This window comes from Protopterus annectens, chromosome 3.part1 (genome assembly GCF_019279795.1).
Source record: "Protopterus annectens isolate FY-2018-M chromosome 3.part1, PAN1.0, whole genome shotgun sequence".
NCBI classification, from domain to species: domain Eukaryota; kingdom Metazoa; phylum Chordata; order Ceratodontiformes; family Protopteridae; genus Protopterus; species Protopterus annectens.
The window spans coordinates 51,910,114-51,928,605 of NC_056732.1; the positions used below are offsets into that span (position 1 = coordinate 51,910,114).

The following is an 18,492-nucleotide window of genomic DNA, read 5'->3' on the forward strand; positions in this document are numbered from 1 at the left end:
TGGGTTTTGTGTGTGTAATAATGTCTAAGGAAAGTAAGGAGCATAGCCTCCCCGGATGAGGTTATGTAAGAGGAAACATGTTGACTCCCAGGATGAGTCTTTGACATCGGACACTGACCTCGAGGAGTAAGAAGGGTCCCCCAAGTCATCCTCTGATGATGTCTCCTTTGTGGACATTTTAGAGATCCTTAGGCAGAGGTGCGACTGGCCCACTGTTAACCCTTCTAATGAGGAGTCAGTGTACCTGAAGGCTTTCGGGTCGCAACCTTCTGCCTCTTGGGTGTCTCCACCTTTTGACAAACTGATGGATCTAGTTAGTCGAAAGGTGTGGGATACTCCTGACACTGTGGAGCCGGTCCTCAGGAGACCGAACAAGTTCTGGTCTGCCCCTCCTGGTAAAGAGCTCTTGTCCAAGGGCGTTCCCGTAGATGCCATGATGGTGGCGGCGGCCAAGAAGGAGGAGTTGGCGGAGACTTCTTCATCTGTTCGTCCGCCAAACAAGGAGTCTCGACAGACAGATTTGGGAAGCGTATCTTTAGTTCAGCGGCCTTTACCCTTCGATCGCTGAACCTATCTCACTCATTTCACGAGGTTGCAGAGGGATCTCCTCACGGAGTTAGGGGATTCCATACAAGGTGCGTGTACTGAGGGAGTTCCTGACAAGATTTCTACTCAGTTGTCCCCCTTAAATTCTGTGGTTAACTTCTCCATGCAACTTATCTCTTATTCTGCAGATGGAGCGAGCAGAGCAGCAGGTTCCGGAGTTGTCTTGAGGCGCCGCTCCTGGATGCGCTTAATTTTGCGGAACCGTTCAAGTCTACTTTCACCAATACCCCATTTGATGGTTCCTCATTGTTTGGTTCCAAGGTGAAGGATACACTCACTCAGTGTGAGCAAGATGGAAAGATGCTTTCTGCTGTGGGAGTACGTTTTACTGTCCCTTTCAGACCATACCCCAAGGGTCAAAAGGGCGGTAAAATGTGGTTCAAGAAGTCCCGGAGGGTCTGTCCTGACACACAGGGTGAATCCTCCTTCAGAGGCAGAGGAGGAGGAAATGGCAGACGTTGCCCTAGAGGCAGGGGTGATCTGCAATACCAACAAGGCCGTGATTCCTTTCGAGGATGGCCTTATCAGCGCTCCTGATGTGGAGCCCGACTTCGCTTCTCTGGGGCCAGTCGAGGGTCTCTTTTCTTTGTACCAAGAAGCCTGGCTAAATATCACCCAAGACAAGTGGGTAGAAAGAGTTGTTACCAGAGGCTGTATCATGCCCTTTTCCCTATCATCATTTGTTCCCAAAAGGATCCCAGATGTACCACCCAATCACAGGGATCAGGCAACTGTGGAGGTCAACAAGTTGCTCTAAGAGTCATCCAGCCCGTCCCAGCAGATCAGATAGGATCTGGAACTTACTCCAGGTTCTTTTTAGTTCCAAAATGAACCGGAGATTGGAGGCCAATATTGGACCTCGGCAGATTGAATGAATCAGTGAAGGACAAGTTTTGGATGGTAACACTGCAGTCTATACTCCCGTTGTTGGGGAAAGACTTTTGGATGTGCTCTCTGGATCTTCAGGATGCCTACTACCACATAAAAATGGACAAGGTGTCCAGAAGCCATCTGCACTTCCGGCTGAGAGCCAGTCACTATCAGTTTCGCGCTCTGCCCTTCGGTCTCACCACAGCCTGCAGGGTGTTCACCAAATGCACGGCAGTAGTGACAGCTCATCTGAGACTTCAGGGATTCCAGGTGTTTCCGTATTTGGACGACTGAATCCTGACCACCCCCACCAGGCATCTACTCCTCCAAAACAGGGATGCCACGATTCAACTTTGTGCTCAGTTAGGGATCTCCATAAACTGGAAAAAATCTGCATTATTGCCCTCTCAATCTGTGATTTTTATAGGCGCAGAGGTCGACACAGTGAACATGTCAGCTTGTCTCCCCGCGGAAAGGGCACAGAACTTAATCTTCCAAGTTCAACGTATTCTTCCGTTACGAAAAGTCAAAGTGGGTTCTTCAGCTCCTTGGGACTATGGCTTCCACAATTCTATTAGTACCATTAGCCAGGTTGCACATGAGAATTCTCCAGTGGTTTCTGTCTTCCCAATGGTCCTTCCAATATCTCCCACTGAGTCATCCTATCCTGTTGATGGCGTCATGCAGGAAGGACCTTCTTTGGTGGATAGCTCCCAATCAACTGATCATGGGGTGCCCCCTTTGTTCCGGCCAAACCCGTTGCCACTGTGAACACGGATGCCTCCCAAATCAGGTGTGGGGGGGCATTGTCTCAGCAGGACTGTCCAAGGCTCATCTGCATATCAATGTTCTGGAGATGAGGCCAGTGCTTCTGGCGTTGCATGCACTTCAAGACCTTTCTCTAGAGACAATTGTGATACAATCAGACAACATGTCGGTGGTTTGGTATATCAACAAACAGGGCAGTACCAGATCTTACCACTCTGTCAAGAGGCCATGCGTGTTTGTGAATGGGCGATTTCTTCCCAGCGCTTTCTGGTTGCATCGCACATTCCAGGGGTGACCAACGTGATAGCCGACGAGCTCAGCTGGGCAATCCTAATGACTCACGAATGGTCTCTGAAACGGGAAACAGTGGATCAGATTTTCTAGAAATGGGGACAGCCTTGCTGCGACCTTTTTGCCAGCCCAGTCAATACCAAATGCAGCAGCTATTTTTCCCTCATTCCCCCTCCGGGGGAGACTCCCAGAGATACTCTGGCTCACGATTGGCCCATAGGACTTCTGTACGCCTTTCCACTAATCCCTCTCATTTCCAAAGTGGTTCAGAAAGCCGGTCAGCTGGGAAGCAAGTTGATCCTCATCGCTCCTTACTGGCCTCATCTGGTCTGGTTCCCTTTCCTCGAGCTTCTCCTCCTGGACGATCCTTGGATTCTGGACCCAGCTCCAGATCTATTGACTCACATGTCTGGTTCACTACACCCCTCAGTCCACACCCTCAAATTGACAGCGTGGCTGCTCCAGTTCCATCCCTAGTCAGGCTTCATGATGTATAATCCTCAGTGTCACATATTCTTATGTCCTCCGATAAACCTTCAACTAGGAGGCTGTATGGCAGTAAATGGAAAAGATTTTCTATTTGGGCACAGAGAATGAATGTAGATCCATACACTGCTTCTATCCCTGTGATTCTGGATTTTCTTTCTGAGCTTTTTCAGCAAGGATCTGCTGCTGCCCCTATCAGAGTCCAATTGGCAGCAATTTCTCATTTTCACTTAGGTTTTCCAGATACCAATTTAATGTCTCATAAGCTATGCAAAACCTTTTTGAAAGGGGCCACTCTATTGAGACCTCCTCTGCAAGAGCCTGTGGCTTCTTGGGATTTATATTTTGTGTTGTCCAAATTGACATCTTCCCCCTTTGAACCTTCCCATTCATCTTCACTAAAATTTTTGTCTTGGAAGACCTTGTTTTTGGTAGCTATCACATCAACTAGACTGGTTTCGGAGCTACAGGCCTAGTCTATTAAGCCACCGTATTTGATTTTTCACAAAGACAGGGTGTCATTACGTACTAATCCCTCCTTTGTCCCCAAAGTTTGTTCTAATGCTACCTTAAACCAATCAATAGAACTCCCAGTTTTCTTCCCTAACCACTGTAATGCAGCTGAGTACAGTTTTCATCAGCTAGACGTTCATAGACAACTACGTTTTTATCTACTGCGTACTAAGGTTTTCAGGAAATCAGATCAATTATTCATTTTTTTTCTGGCTCTAGATTGGGCTTAACAGTTTCTAAAGTGACAGTATCTAATTGGATTTCCAGTTGTATAGCCTTTATCTATCACTCGGAGGGTAAACCTTTACCCTGCAAGATCAAGGCTCATTCTACCAGGTCGCTGTCCACCTCTGCAGCCTTTCAAGCCAGGGTACCACTTGATAATATTTGTGCAGCAGCTACGTGGGCTACCTCTCACACTTATTACACATCACAAATTGGATTTGGCATCCAGGGGTAGAACATCCTTTGGCTTCACGGTGCTCAAGAGTATTTTCCAATGAGCCACCCAAGAATAAGGTGATAGGGATGCTGTCCCATATGTAAAAATGAAGGTGAGATCGGACTACCTAACATAAAGAAGTTATGTACTTACCATAACGTTCCATGTTGGAGTCCATCTCACCCTTCATTTTTACCAACCTGCCCTCCTGCCCCCATCCTGGAAGTAATAATTTGGTTGCCCTTGGTTGGAGACCCTTTAGTATTGGTTGTTTTTTTATGGTTGTTATTCTAGTGAGCAGCAAACAAGATCTGGGGATTGTACTGGTGCACCATGGGATACCTGCATAGCCACGAGCCAACCAGAAGTCTTCCAGCTTGTAAATCGGCCGAGTCGGAGCCGAGGATTGGCTGCGATCCCATATGTAAAAATGAAGGGTGCGATGGACTACCAGCATGGAACGTTATGGTGAGTACATAACTTCTTTTTAACCATCAGTAGCATTTCATTCACTCTTACCTTTAACCCAGTACACCCCTTTACCTTTAACCCAGTACACCCCTTCATCCAAATATTCTTCCGTGATATCCATAATTTTTTTCTGAAAAATCTTCATATTTTATAGTCAAGGTTTCCTGACATAGTTGGTCTCCTGGTTGATTCTTTCTGTCCCCTTTTTTCATAAAAATTTTACAACCCCCCCCCCCCCCCCCCGTTTACAAATCTCTTCTTTTATACCTTCCTCCATCCATTCACTCAGTATTTCCAGGAAAGAAATCCTTTTAGTCATTCAACATTTCTTTATGAAAACTGTACCCTAATCATTCTGGACCTGCTACAGATTCTTATTTGTCTTCCTTGATAGCATCTTCTCTATACTCTGAGTTCTTTTTTTACACCTTTTTCATCTTTACTTTCCATACCCTCCCTGTCGCATTGTTTTTCTCACACACATTCTGTACATACTTTTCAAATATATCTGTAGTTTCATCTTGTTTATATTTTATCCACTATTTTTTTTTAATCCTTCTTTATATTCATTTTTCTGTCATTACGTCTTGATTTCCTAACCAATAGTGGGGAAACTTCTTTTCTCCCTTTCAGATAATTTTGCCAAAATCATTGTATTTTTTTTTCTTACATTGATATAATGTATTTTCTTTTTTAAAGGAGAACTGCACCCATAGATTGAAAAAAAGTTTATTTCATCAAGTCCTGATGTTTCCTACATTTTAACACCATTTCTGGACTCTTCCAGAGTCTTCCCAACCTGTAGATATCCCACATTGCAGTGTTTGGCTTTAAAATATTACATCACAGCCCCTAAGCTCCTGTCACTGCATTGACTTTACATGTGTTTTCACATATACCCTGCTTTCTGTCTTTCAGTCAGGTTTAATTACTGTTTCTTGCTTTTCATTGGCTTCTTAGAAGACAACCAGGGATAATCAAACAGAACAGTGTTTCATTACAGTCTAGTAAATATAGAAATGATTTGGAAGGTACAGCTTGTGATTTTAGAGATCTGTGGATGGTACACTGCAACTGACTAGAGTGGACAATGATTAATAGTCATAAAATGCTTGACAACTGGGCCTTAGCTGCTCTGGTGACATACAGGAGTAAAGCCCTGACTGTGACCCAGCTGATAATGGGATAACTTGGTATCTCAGTGATTGAGTGGCAGGGAAGGGATGGGCATGGCCATCCAAAGTGGGAAGGTGCTCATCGCTACCCTCCCTAAGGGGAGGTGTGGTCCAAAGAGTGGAGTTGCCCTCAGATGTAATCAGTGAGTGAGGGTGCAGGTAAATGGAGTGGGTAGGTCAGAATCCCCACCCCCACACCCGATGGAAGCACAGATGAGTTGAGCCCTCAGGGCATCCTCAGGATCCACTGTTGGTGTCCGGGGAAAAAACTGAGCAAGTCCGGATAGTTGTAGAGTAGCTGCTGGTAGACCTGGAGTGGAAATTGGTTGCCTGGAATGGCTAGTAACATGAGGCCTGAGGGATCAAAAAAAAAAAAAAAAGGCCACTGGGTGGTGTGGCTGTTTACGTATTGCCAGTAACCCACACTTGGATCTTCTCTCCTTTTTGAAGAAGAGAGAGAGGCCAGTTGTACAGGGAATGAATGTATAAATACCCATCTAGTTGTCTAATTTCTTCTTAAAGATGGTGCATCACATTAATCTTTAGAGAAATGGCAAAGTTTGAGGTAGTAGTGCTGGAATAGAGATGGGTCTGTTGTATACCAAAAACTCCAGAAAAAGTGTTAAAGACTGCATGTGTAGAATGCAGTGAAAAAACATAGTAAGTGTTTTTGGCTATAGCTGGAGTATTGGCATGCAGATTAAGTGTTCTTGGCTATAGCTGGAGTATTGGCATGTAGATTGAAAGGAATGTTTTTGGTACTAGTTATTATAACATACTTTTTGGGCAAAGTTAACCTTTATGCCCTAATGCAACTTTACTTTTTTTGTGAATTAGACAAATGGTGGCCCGAAGCTTGTTGGATACACTGAAGGCAGTCAGTGACGATGAAAAAGACTGCATAGCTGTGCTGGAGAGGGTAACGAGACTGGCAGACGATTCAGGTATATTGAGCCCCTTTATGCAACTTTGTGAAATACCACTGTTGGACAGTGCTGTCCAGCACTCTTTTGTGCTGCAGTATGTTTTGAAGTTGAAAATATGAGACTCTTAAGTATAACTTGAAAAATAGCAGGGTACAGTTATTTTTTTTTCTAGAGCTTGGATAGTTTAGGAATGCGGACATTGTAGTACATTTTTCATGTATACAGTGTGTGTTGTGTAGTTGTGTTTTGTTCTGTGTTTTAAGATGAATGCGATCATTAACAAAAACAAGGTCATGTGTCAACAAAAGCTCAATGAGAGGTCGAGCTTTCATAACCAGCAGTGTTGATCAGGCAGAGGTTAAGACCATTTATCAGATACAGCTTTCCTAGGATGCTTGAAGTTCCCACCATCATGCACCACAGATACTGTATCTTCACATGTTTGCCACACTTTCATTAAGTAAGAAAGAAATTAATCTCTGATCATATTTTTTGGATCTTGCTTTGTTTGGTGCTCCTTGTGAGTACATGTTTTTATTCTTTCTCTTTCTTTGTCCATATTGCAAAGAATGGAGTAAATTTAAATATCTTGCAGTCAAAACCTTTCCCCCTATTTTTTCTGGGCCCCCACCTTTCCCCACAGTCCTTGAAACACTCCAGAATCCTTTCACAGGTGTCTGTAGTAGGATAGTACCACCCGCTGAAGGCACATGGGGTGTCCCCACAGTCTTTGCAACACTCTTGAATCTTTTCACACGTGTAGGAGAGTACCACCTGCTGAAAGCACATGGGGTGTTTTCTTTGTTTAGGTGCAAGGCAGCTTTCCGCATGTCTGAATATCTTGGGAGTGGCCTTTTTACTCATTTATACTGGAGACGCACATTATCCTGCTTAATAGATGTCCACTACCACACCATGGTAATGGTATAGTAATTAAACAAGCATGGTGCCCTGATCTTACATCTGTGTAGGGAAGGCCATGAAACTCTGGTAGTGAGTGGTTCAGCGTAACTCTTAAAATCATCATCCATCCACCTCCGTCATCCACCTCCGTCATCCACCTCCATCATCCATCACCACCACCATCATCCATCACCACCTCCACCTCCATCACCACCACCACCTCTTCCTCCATCATCCACCTCCGTCATCCACCTCAGTCGTCCATCATCCACCTCCGTCATCCATCACCACCACCATCACCCATCACCACCTCCACCTCCATCACCCATCACCACCTCCATCATCCATCACCACCTCTTCCTCCATCATCACCTCCTCCTCCATCATCACCTCCTCCTCCATCATCCATCATCACCTCCTCCTCCATCATCACCTCCTCCTCCATCATCCATCTCCATCATCATCACCACCTCCATCATCCATCATCGTTTTTCCTTGCTAAACAAAACTTGGCATTAGATCAAAATAGTCAGGGACCCAAAATAAAACTTCCACAGCAGATTAAATTAGTAACATTTAGAAAATGGGAAATAGGACCCATTCAACACCAAATTAGTAGGAGGCCCTTAAAGAATAAGCATTTTATTTTCTTTCAGCATTACTTGTCGTAGAAAAAAAAAAACAGATTGAAATATTTGGTTCATCATGTACTGCCATGACTTGAAACATCCGCTCAGCTTACATAGCACCATGCTTCCCTGCAACATTCCAAATGGTCTTCGTCTTTCTTTGCCATAAAGATGTTTGTCAGTTTTTTTCTTGGATATTTCTATAGATGCAGATCAACTTCTTATATTCTGTTCTTTTTTTTAAATGCCTTTTTAAATACTTTTTTGAATTTTCGCTTAAAACATGGGCAGACATTAATTTATATAAGAGAACCATTTTAACATGTTCCCGGTTACAAACCTACATCACAAGTATTCTTTTGTTTAACTGTCATCAGACAGCATTACATAAATTGCACAATTCATGCCTTCCCTCAAATAGCATTCCTCCTCCTGAACATTATTCTGCAAGTATTGTTCCCACAATTACCATTTTTTTCCTATGTAATTTGCTCCTACCCTTTTCTAAAGATCCCACTTCGTTATTTTTATGACAGTTACAATATTCTGTACTTCAAATACAGTTGTTTTAAAGTCTGATTTCCATTTTCTAGCAATTGCATTTTAGGCAGCCAACAGAATTAAACTTAACAAGGCCTTACTATGTCTAGGTGGTTCAGATTCTACATCCCAGCTCAAAAAATAATTTCCTTAGTTACACCCATCTGCTTACTTAGTATTTCTGACAGAGTACTCTGTTGGGGAATTTTTAAAGTCTGCCAGCTCATTACACTCTCAAAACATATGTTCCCGGTTGCCCCTTTCTTCTCTATCACACCTCCCAACATTTGCCATCTACCTAAGGAAAATTTTTTTGGAGTCTGCTTGGGGTATAAAATACCTATTGAAACACTTCCAAGCAAAAAAAATGATTTTTCTGAACAGCTCCAGGATTCTTCCCAGACAGTGTTTTTCTTTACCTTCTCTGGTTGATTTTCTTTTAGGCTCTCTAATTTTCTTTTTTGATGGCATCCAAGCAGCGTACTTACAAGCCCAGTAACTGAAAGTTACTAAAACTGGCAAAATTATTAGCCTTTATACATGAATTCTTTTCCACACCAGGAGAGCTGAAGTTAAGCTGTTGATCAGTGTGCAGCCATCTTGGAAGTCTTCCATCCTGCCTTTTTGAGGCATTTCTCCTACTTTTCTTTAATTCTAATGTTGTTTTTCTTCTCTTGGTGCTTTTTTGCTATTTCCGTTCCCTGTAGATCTCTTGGCTATCTTAGCAGGTAAGATTACTTTTTCTTTTTCAAACTTTGGCACAATATATGACTGCGGTGCCATTGGCAGTTTTGCATATTGAAAAGACTATTTTAGAATTTAAAAAAATGTGTATCTTACATGATCTAATTCATACGTTGCTATACTAGGATTGGCAACCGTAGGTTGTCCAGGCTTTCATTTTTTGAAAGCTCTCCTATGCTTGAGCGTCGCTGTTCATTCCTGTAATACAACTCACTTCACTGGACCTCCTGCTTTAATTTGCTGCCTTCAGGAATTTGCTAAATCCTCCTCTGTTTGAGCTAATTTGTGCATTTAGAAAGTGACATTTTCATTATAAAGGGAAATAAGTGTGATACTTCCATCTATATCAACGGTTAATGCATTTTACAGTTTTTGTCAGACTGTTACAGTTAAAGTGCTTTACTTGGGCTGTTAACCGTGACTAATTTGTGTTGATGTTGGAAATTGCTTTAGCTTTAATGTTGTCAATGTTGTACTTGGTGCCTTATGGATAGGGCCTTTGGGTTTAAAAGGTGTACGGTAATGAAGCCACAAGATCATCACTCCCAGCACACACAAACCCCGTATCATATCGTGTCTGGGGGCAGATCATTTATCTGCAGACTCTGACATACAGAGTTCTGGATCCAAACTTTTTGGGTAAGAAAGGAAGAATAAATAGTGTAAGGGGTTTTACCAGCAGATCCCAGAAGAGAGGAAAGGTGAGAAAAATAAGATAAACGTAACCCAGAAAACAGCAGGTCTAAGAAGTAGACCATTTTCTTCCAAGGTCCCTGTAAAAGAAACTAATCAGATCTTGAGTACCGGCCATCAGTTCTATCTGGTCTTAAATACCATTTGTAACTTCTGCTGGAGCTTCTCAGCAGGAAGTTTCAATTTGCATCTGTTTGGCCCATTGAAGAGTAGAGAGCTTCACCTTGAAGCAGGCATTTTCTAACTACATAGAAAATAGACCCTCATTTGTTAATGTGGACTAGGATAAGGTGGAGGCCTTAGCCAAAACCCAGTAGGACCTTTTTGCCCCCCCCCCTCCCGGGACAAGAGAAGGATCTTTCCTTTCCATCTGTCCTGCTGTGTACCCCAAACCTGGTTCTGGTACAGAGGAGTACTGGAGTTGAATGTTGTGCATTCCATAGAGTTTTTGCATTCTTGGAACCCATGACAACTGCTAACACTGCCTGTGCTGAGAGCCATAATTCAGTGCTGGAATCGGCACTGATCTACTTGGTGCCTTTCAGTGGCAGCATCATCTGTGTTTGAGCCCTCGGCTCTTCTCCGTGAGATTCTGGTTTGGCACCATCACTTTAATTGTTGGTGTCAGCAGTGATACTAATATCCTTGTCAGCAGAAGTTTTGGCACAGCTAACCAGAATGGAGTCTTTTGACCCAAGAAGACCAACCATTTCTTATTTTTGGAACAGGCATCTTCACATTGGCTTTACCCTGTGACACTCTCTGTTGGACAATGAGTTGTTATCTATTCCTAACACAGCAGAACCTGGAATGGAAGGTCTTTGACATTGAAGGTCTGGGAAAGACTTATGTTCTTCATGTTTCACTGTTGCAGTCATTACATTTGGGTTATCTGCTTGCAGGTAGCCCTCAGTCGGCCTGATTAACAAAGTCTTGGGTACTGCGTCGGTTGCTGTCCCTTCTTCCATGACGTCAGGTCGTCAGGGGTATAAAACATGCAGCCGATGTCAGTAAAAGTTAACAGTTGTCTTACCTGTGGAAAAGCAAATACCTCATAAAGATTTTCATTCGTACTGCATTCCTTGCTTAGGCCCAGACTTACGACATCCCTTGCTGTCAGTTTTGTGCCTTGTTCAACTCCTGAACTATTCGTCTGTGTATCTTTGCAGCAAATTATTTTGGTACCTTGTATCAGTACTTTGAAATGGCTTCGTTAAGCCATCCGACTACCGATCTTCCGAAAAAACGTAAAGATAGACCGAGACAGACCGCATAGGTCCAAAACTGCAGACGACGCTTCCGTTAAGCTAGTTGCCAGTCCACCGGTACTCAGTGAGGTGCTTTCGCAGCCCCTGATACCCGCTACCTCAGATTCGCAGGCCTCTACTGAGACCCATTCGGAGTCCGGTATGCTGCGAGTTGCTTCTTTGACTATGGAACCTGCGGATGTCTCTACCTTGGATTGGTCCGGAGCCGCTGTGCAGGCACCGACTTCTGAGGGTGCCTTCAGGCCTACAGACTTGCATTTTAAACAGACGCCATCTTCTTCATCCAGGCTAAAACTCGCACCATGCCTAGAAAACAGACTTCCAAACTGCATGCTCAGGCCCATATGCCTAAATAAACAAATCCTTAGAATGGCTGAAGACCTTATTACCTTAATTAGGGGAAGCCAGCCTTCCCAATCTAAGAGACCTAGTACTGATTTTCCTTCTGATTCTTCTTATCAGGAATCTGATATTTCTGTTCCTTCTGATTAACAGGATTTGCCCTCATCTACCTATGAGGATTCTGATGCAGAGGATTCCATTCCCTCTGCTTCCCCTCCGGAAGATTTTTCTTTTGGTGAAACCTTGCACACTCTTAGGGAGCATTTCCGCTGGGAAAGACGGGATTAATCTGACTCCAAAAAGAGGCTTAGGGAATTCTTACTTCTTCCTCCTGTTCTGGACATTGTAGATGATGTTTTCTTGGAATCTAGCCTTTCCCCAGACTTTTACCTCCAGCTCCCAGAAAACCTGATGGGTATTACAGAGTACCTGACTCTCACAAGTTCCTGTTCAAGAATCCTACTGCGGATCCAGAGACAATTTCCCAAGGACCAAAAGGCATTAAGGCTACTGCTGCCAAAAATCCTACCCCTTCTGATAGAGATTCTAGAACCTTGGACAGATTGGGTAAGAAGGTATACACTTCTGCTGCTTTGGCCATTAGGGCTTTAAATTGCCAGTTTCATATGTTAAAGTACCTGCAGCATATTATGGGACTACTTAAACAGAAAATGATGTTGATTCCTGACTATGCTGAACACAAAGAATTACAGGATTTAATGCATTCTGCAGAACAAGTTGGTAAACATACTTTGCAATGTGGTTTTGATGCTTTAGAAGCATCTTGCAGGGCTGCTGTCACTGGGTCTGTACTTAGAAAGCATGCTTGGCTTAAGGAGCAAAACTTGCCAGATCATGTTAAAGCTAAGTTACTGGATGCTCCCTTAAACCAAGACCACCTGTTTGGCAACAAAGCAGAAGTCCTCAAAAGGATGGAGGAAAAAGCTAAATCTATGCAAACTGTAAAAGATTTTCTACAAGTGCAGCCTCCCAGATTTAGTAGGCATTGGCCTTTAAAGAATTGTCCTTTCCAGTCTCTTCCAGGCCTTCTCAGTCCAAACCCAGGAACAGCAGACCACTTAGGTTACAGTCTCGGGCTACTCACAGGCCTGAGCAGTGGGGGGCTCCCACTTCCAAAGCAATGGCACAGTGACTTAACCTTAACCATTTCAAGTCCTGCTCAACTGCCTGCTCCCTTAGGAGGAAAGCTCGCCCTGCATGCAAAAAACTGGGAACTCATTACCCAGGACAAATGGGTTTTGAATATAGTTTCCCAAGGATACAGATTCCACTTGCACACCCTAAAAAAACCCAAACGGTTTATCCAGACCTACCCCCAAATCAGTGGGCGGAGGCCCAACAGCAGGTTTTCTGTCTTCTAAGTATCAGGGCTGTTCACCCTGTCCCAGCAGAACAAAGGGGACAAGGTTTTTATTCAAGACTTTTCCTGGTACCCAGGAAAGACCGCTCCTGGCATCCTATCCTGGACCTCTCTATTCTAAACACCTTTCTGGTAAACCCAAACCTGTGGAACACAGCCTTGAGCTACCAAGTACACCTACAAGCTCAATTCCTGCCAGGCAAGCTAAATTCACTGGCAGACGACCTAAGCAGAAATCTCATGGACCCACACAAATTGAAACTGGAACCAAAAATATTCAACCTCTTGAGGAACAAATGGGGGACTCCAGAGATTAGACCTGATGTTCATCGTGCATACAGCTGCAGTCATAACAGATGGGTTTTCCTGCCGTCAGGCGGGTCCTCGGTCGGCCGAATTCCAAAGTCTAGGTCTGGCGTCGGTTGTCGTCGCTTCCTCCCTGACGTCAGTGCGACAGGGGTATAAAAGATCCAGCCGACGCCATTTTCTTCAGTCTTTCTTGCCGCGCGGTGCCCGAAGCAGAAGCAGTTCGCAAGTGCCGGTCGGCCAGCTCCTGAGATTACGAATATTTTTCTACCGAAGTCTTCTTGAAAGCTAAGTACCCCGTTGGGGAAACTTTTCTTGTCTCGGACCGATGTCAGACAAAGTTAATAATTGCATTTCTTGTGGGAAGCAAATACTGCATAAGGATTTCCATTCCCTCTGCATTCCTTGCCTAGGCCCAGACCACGACTTCTCGGCCTGTCGTTTTTTGTGCTACATTCAACAAATGTACTATTAAGCGTCGGGCGGAGTTCGTCCAGCACTATTTTGGCAAAAAATTTAATTACATTATGTCGTCGGATACTCTGACTCCAGTTTTGAGTAAAAGACGCAAAGATAAGGACTGACATTCGTGGTCCGCGACTTCCACCGACACCACGCCAAAGCTGACTACGGGTGGTCCGGTTCTCAGTGAGGCGCCTACGCAGCCCCTGACTACCGACGACACTTCATTGGCGGTGTCTTCTGTGCCCCGAGGTCGCAGGCTCTTCAGCCCACATCCCGACTACAGATACCGAAGCCACTATTGGCGATGAAACTCAGAGTTTAGATAGACCTGCCACCTCTCAAGGTGTTTTCAGGCCTTCCTCTTCTTTTTCTATCAAGGCTTTCACTAAGTCTAAATCAGACATGCATACTAAAAGACAGGCTCCTCAGGGCCCTTCTCAAGGCCCCATGCCTAAAAAGCAGATGCTCAAAATGGCTGAGGATTTGATTACTCTTATTAGGGGTTCTCAAACCCCCCCCCCTTCCCCCGAGAAAAGACCCAGAGTGGAGGAAGAATCCCCCTCCTCGGACCAGGCCTCCATTATTTCAGAACATTCTGAAGACCAGGAACATACATACTCCCCTTTTGAAGATTCTGATGCAGAGGAGTCCATTCAAAGAGGGATTACTCTTTTGGGGAAACCTTACATACCTTGAGGGAACACTTCCACTGGGAAGGCCAAGAGTACTCAGACTCCAAGAAAAGGCTTAGGGATTTCCTCTTGCTCCCTCAGCACAGGCCTCTGGCTATACCTCCTGTTTTAGACATTCTAGATGACGTGTATTCGGAAGCCTGCCTTAACCCAGATTCTTTACCTCCAGCTCCAGTCAAGCCTGACAGGTATTACCGGGTTCCTGACTCACACCAATTCCTATACAAAAGCCATGCGGCTGACCCAGAAACTATATCACTGGGTCCCAAGGGAATTAAGGCCTCCACTGCTAAAAATCCATTACCTTCAGAGAGAGATTCCAGAGCTTTAGAAAGGTGGGGGAAAAAGGTTTACACCTCGGCCACCTTAACCATGAGGGCATTAAACTGTCAGTTCCATATGTTAAAGTACCAACAATTTCTGTTATCACAGTTGAGAAACAAAATGTCACAACCTGAACAACCAGACTTGAAGGAGTTGCAGGATTTGATACATAGTGCAGAACAAGTGGGTAAGCATACCTTGCAATGTGGTTTTGATGCTTTAGAGGCCTCATGTAGAGCTGCTGTTACAGGATCAGTCATACGTAGACATGCCTGGCTCAAAGAGCAAACCTTACCAGATCATGTCAAAGCTAAATTACTAGATGCTCCTTTGCAAAAAGATGTATTGTTTGGTGTTAAAGCTGAGGAGGTATTAAAGAAAATGGAGGAAAAGGCAAAATCAATGCAAACAGTAAAAGATTTCCTACAGGTACAACCTCCACGTTTCAGTAGAAATTGGCCTTCCAAAAATTGGTCCTTTCCAGCCTCGGACAGACCCCAAAGAGGTAGATACAGGCGCCCGAGGGGCAGAGGGCAATCTCAAGGATCATTTAGAGGCAGACAACGGCAAGCACTCACACAAAGAGGTGGTGAGGATAGTTCACAACCATTCAGAAAGCAGAACCAATGACTTTCCCCTTTGCATGCCAAGCAAGGCTCAAATGGCAACACCTTTAGGCGGAAAACTGGCATTATTTTCGAAAAATTGGCATATTGTCACAAAAGACAAATGGATCCTGGACATTATAGACAGAGGCTACAGATTTCACTTTCACACCCTTCCAAAATGAGAGGCATGCCAAACCTGCCACACAATCAAAGGGCAGAGGCACAAAAACAAATTTCAGATCTCATGGACATGAAAGCTATTCAAGAGGTACCTGTACAAGAACAGGGTCAAGGTTTTTATTCCAGACTATTCCTGGTACCAAGGAAGGGAAAAGATTGGAGACCTATTTTGGACCTACCCATCCTAAACACATTTTTACTCGTGCCAAAATTCAAGATGCTCACATTACAGCAGCTTCTTCCCATGCTGGGCAAGGAGTCTTGGCTGGTAACATTGGACCTCAAGGAGGCATACCTGCATGTCCCAATCAGACAAGATTGCAGAAGATACCTCAGATTTCTTGCAGGTTCAACCCATTATCAATTCTCTGCATTGCCCTTTGGCTTATCTACTGCGCCCAGAGTGTTCACGAAATGCCTGGCATCAGCAATTGCCTACTGCAGACTTCAAGGGATACAAATATACCCATATCTGGACGACTGCCTGATCCAAGCGGACAGCAAGCACATACTTATGAAACATCTGGCGTTTGTAATAATGTTGTTGAATTCTCTGGGATACACAGTCACCAAAAAGAAATCAAGGCTAATACCCTCTCAAACAATAATTTTCCTGGGTGCCAGCTTGGATACAAACACCCAGATGGCCTACCTCACGCCAGAGAAACAAGGGCAACTAACTCAATACTTCAGAAAACTGGCAACTTTCACCAGGCTGACTGCAAGGAAAATCCTGCAGGCTCTGGGATTCATGGCACCTTGCATCCTACTGATCCCATGTGCAAAGCTGCATATGAGGAAACTTCAATGGTACCTAAAAAATCTGTGGTCTCAACACAGCCACAGTTTGGAAACAATAATACCACTAATTCCATGTCTTCAAAAGGAATTTCTGTGGTGGGCTCTAGCATGCCAAAGAAACACAGTTCTCCCATTCTGCAAGCCTCAAGCAAATCAAATCATCACAACAGACGCCTCGGACTACGCCTGGGGGGCCGCACATGACAGATCGGTGCATTCAGGGCAAATGGCTCCAACAAGAAAAGCACCTACACATCAATCAGAAGGAAATGCTAGCAGTAATAAATGCTATTATAGCTTTCAAAGACCTACTGCATCCAGGCCAGCTATTGATAAGAACGGACAACACCACAGTAATGTGGTACATAAACAAATAGGGAGGTACCCATTCATACCACCTATGCAGGCAAGCCATGTCACTTTTGAACATGGCTCTGGAATTACAAATCGAGCTTCAAGCACAGTACCTGCCAGGCAAGGAAAATACAACCTAAGCAGAAATATGACAGATCCACATGAATGGAAGTTGCATCCTCAAGTTTTCACAAAGATAACTCAAGCATGGGGAAGGCCAGACATAGATCTCTTTGCCTCCCACAGAAATCGCCAATTGGCAAAATTCTGCTCAAGGACCTTTCATCCACAGGCCTGGAAAGTGGACGCACTCTCCTTCAGTTGGGCAACATTGACAGTTTATGCCTTTCCACCTCTCCCTCTGCTGCCCAAAGTTCTTTTAAAAACCAGAGCAGACAGACCAAAGATGATTCTCATTGCTCCAGACTGGCCAAGACAACACTGGTACCCACTCCTGAAAAGCTTGACGCATTCCCCACCATGGATCCTGCCTCTAATGCCTCTTCTTCTGACTCAGCACAACTTCAAAATTCTTCACAGCCAGCTGAAAACACTCAATCTAGCTGCATGGAAGATTCCTTAAATTCACAACAGGCCCTACTCTCCAAGGAGGTGCAGGATGTCATTTTGGAGGCCAGAAGACCTTCTACAAGAAAAGCCTACTCTGCAAAATGGAAACGGTTTTGTGCCTGGAATGAGAAAAAGGGTCAGAATCCTGGAATACTGAATTTACCCCAAATATTACAGTACCTAGCTGAGATGCTAAGCAATGGACTTTCATTCTCCTCCATCAAAATCCATGCCTCAGCCATTTCTGCAGAACACTGATCCTCCTTTATTCTCTCATCCCCTCTTAAGACAGTTCCTCAGAGGGGCTAAGAATATAAACCCCCCATGGAAACAACCAGTACCTGCTTGGGACCACAATTTCATACTAGAAAAACTGACATTGCCTCCTTTTGAGCCAACTGCTTCAACAGAACTGCAATACTTGTCTTGGAAAACAGCCTTCCTCCTGGCAATCACTTCAGCTCGCAGGGTTTCGGAACTACAAGCCCTCATGGCTGTGCAGCCTTTCATCATTTTCCATCAGGACAGAGTTACCTTATGAACCAATCCGTCCTTTATGCCAAAGGTAGTATCCAGGGTAGCCTTGAATCAGGCTATCCACTTACCTACCTTTTACCCTAATCCTCAAAACAAAGGGGAAAGACTACTACATTCCTTGGACATTCACAGACAGCTGCGTTATTATTTGGACAGAACAAAGCCTTTCAGAAAATCAGAGCAACTCTGTGTCCTATGCTGCAGGAGCTCAAGGGAAGCCTATTTCCAAACAGACAATCTCTAAGTGGATAGCCCACTGCATACGCTTTTGTTACTCTCTTCATGGTAAATCTGTACCTGCAGGCATCAGATCTCACTCCACAAGGGCCACAGCTACCTCTGCAGCTTTCCTCAGGGGGGTTCCTACCAAAGATATTTTGGAAGCAGCCACTTGGAGTTCTGTACATACCTTCTCCAAGCACTATCACCTACCATTATACTCCAAATCTAGAGCAGGCTTTGCCACTGCAGTCTTGCAGGGCATCCTGGCTCCTCCTAGTTCCACCTAGTGCCTACCACCCCTTTTTTAGCTTTGGGATTCTACCCATCTGTTATAACTGCAGCTGTATGCACGATGAACATAGTACAGTTTTGTACCTACCATAAA

The 18,492-nt window shown here is 44.3% G+C and overlaps 2 protein-coding genes across 8 annotated transcripts in view; one reads left to right on the top strand and one right to left on the bottom strand.

The window, feature by feature from the left end:
* The window catches only part of RAD54B (RAD54 homolog B), a 1,676,581-nt gene that overhangs the window by 1,563,444 nt on the left and 94,645 nt on the right, over positions 1 to 18,492 (bottom strand). The gene's annotated exons all lie outside the window — the stretch shown is intronic.
* PPP4R1 (protein phosphatase 4 regulatory subunit 1) overlaps positions 1 to 18,492 on the top strand; it is a 1,686,542-nt gene that overhangs the window by 441,918 nt on the left and 1,226,132 nt on the right. For 4 of the 5 annotated variants that reach the window (XM_044066551.1, XM_044066553.1, XM_044066554.1 and 1 more), the window contains one exon: positions 6,460 to 6,566. The exons of the other annotated variant lie outside the window; for it this stretch is intronic. In XM_044066551.1, coding sequence (XP_043922486.1) covers positions 6,460 to 6,566 — 107 coding nt within the window. The remainder of the gene's footprint in view (positions 1 to 6,459; positions 6,567 to 18,492) is intronic. 5 annotated transcript variants of the gene reach the window in all.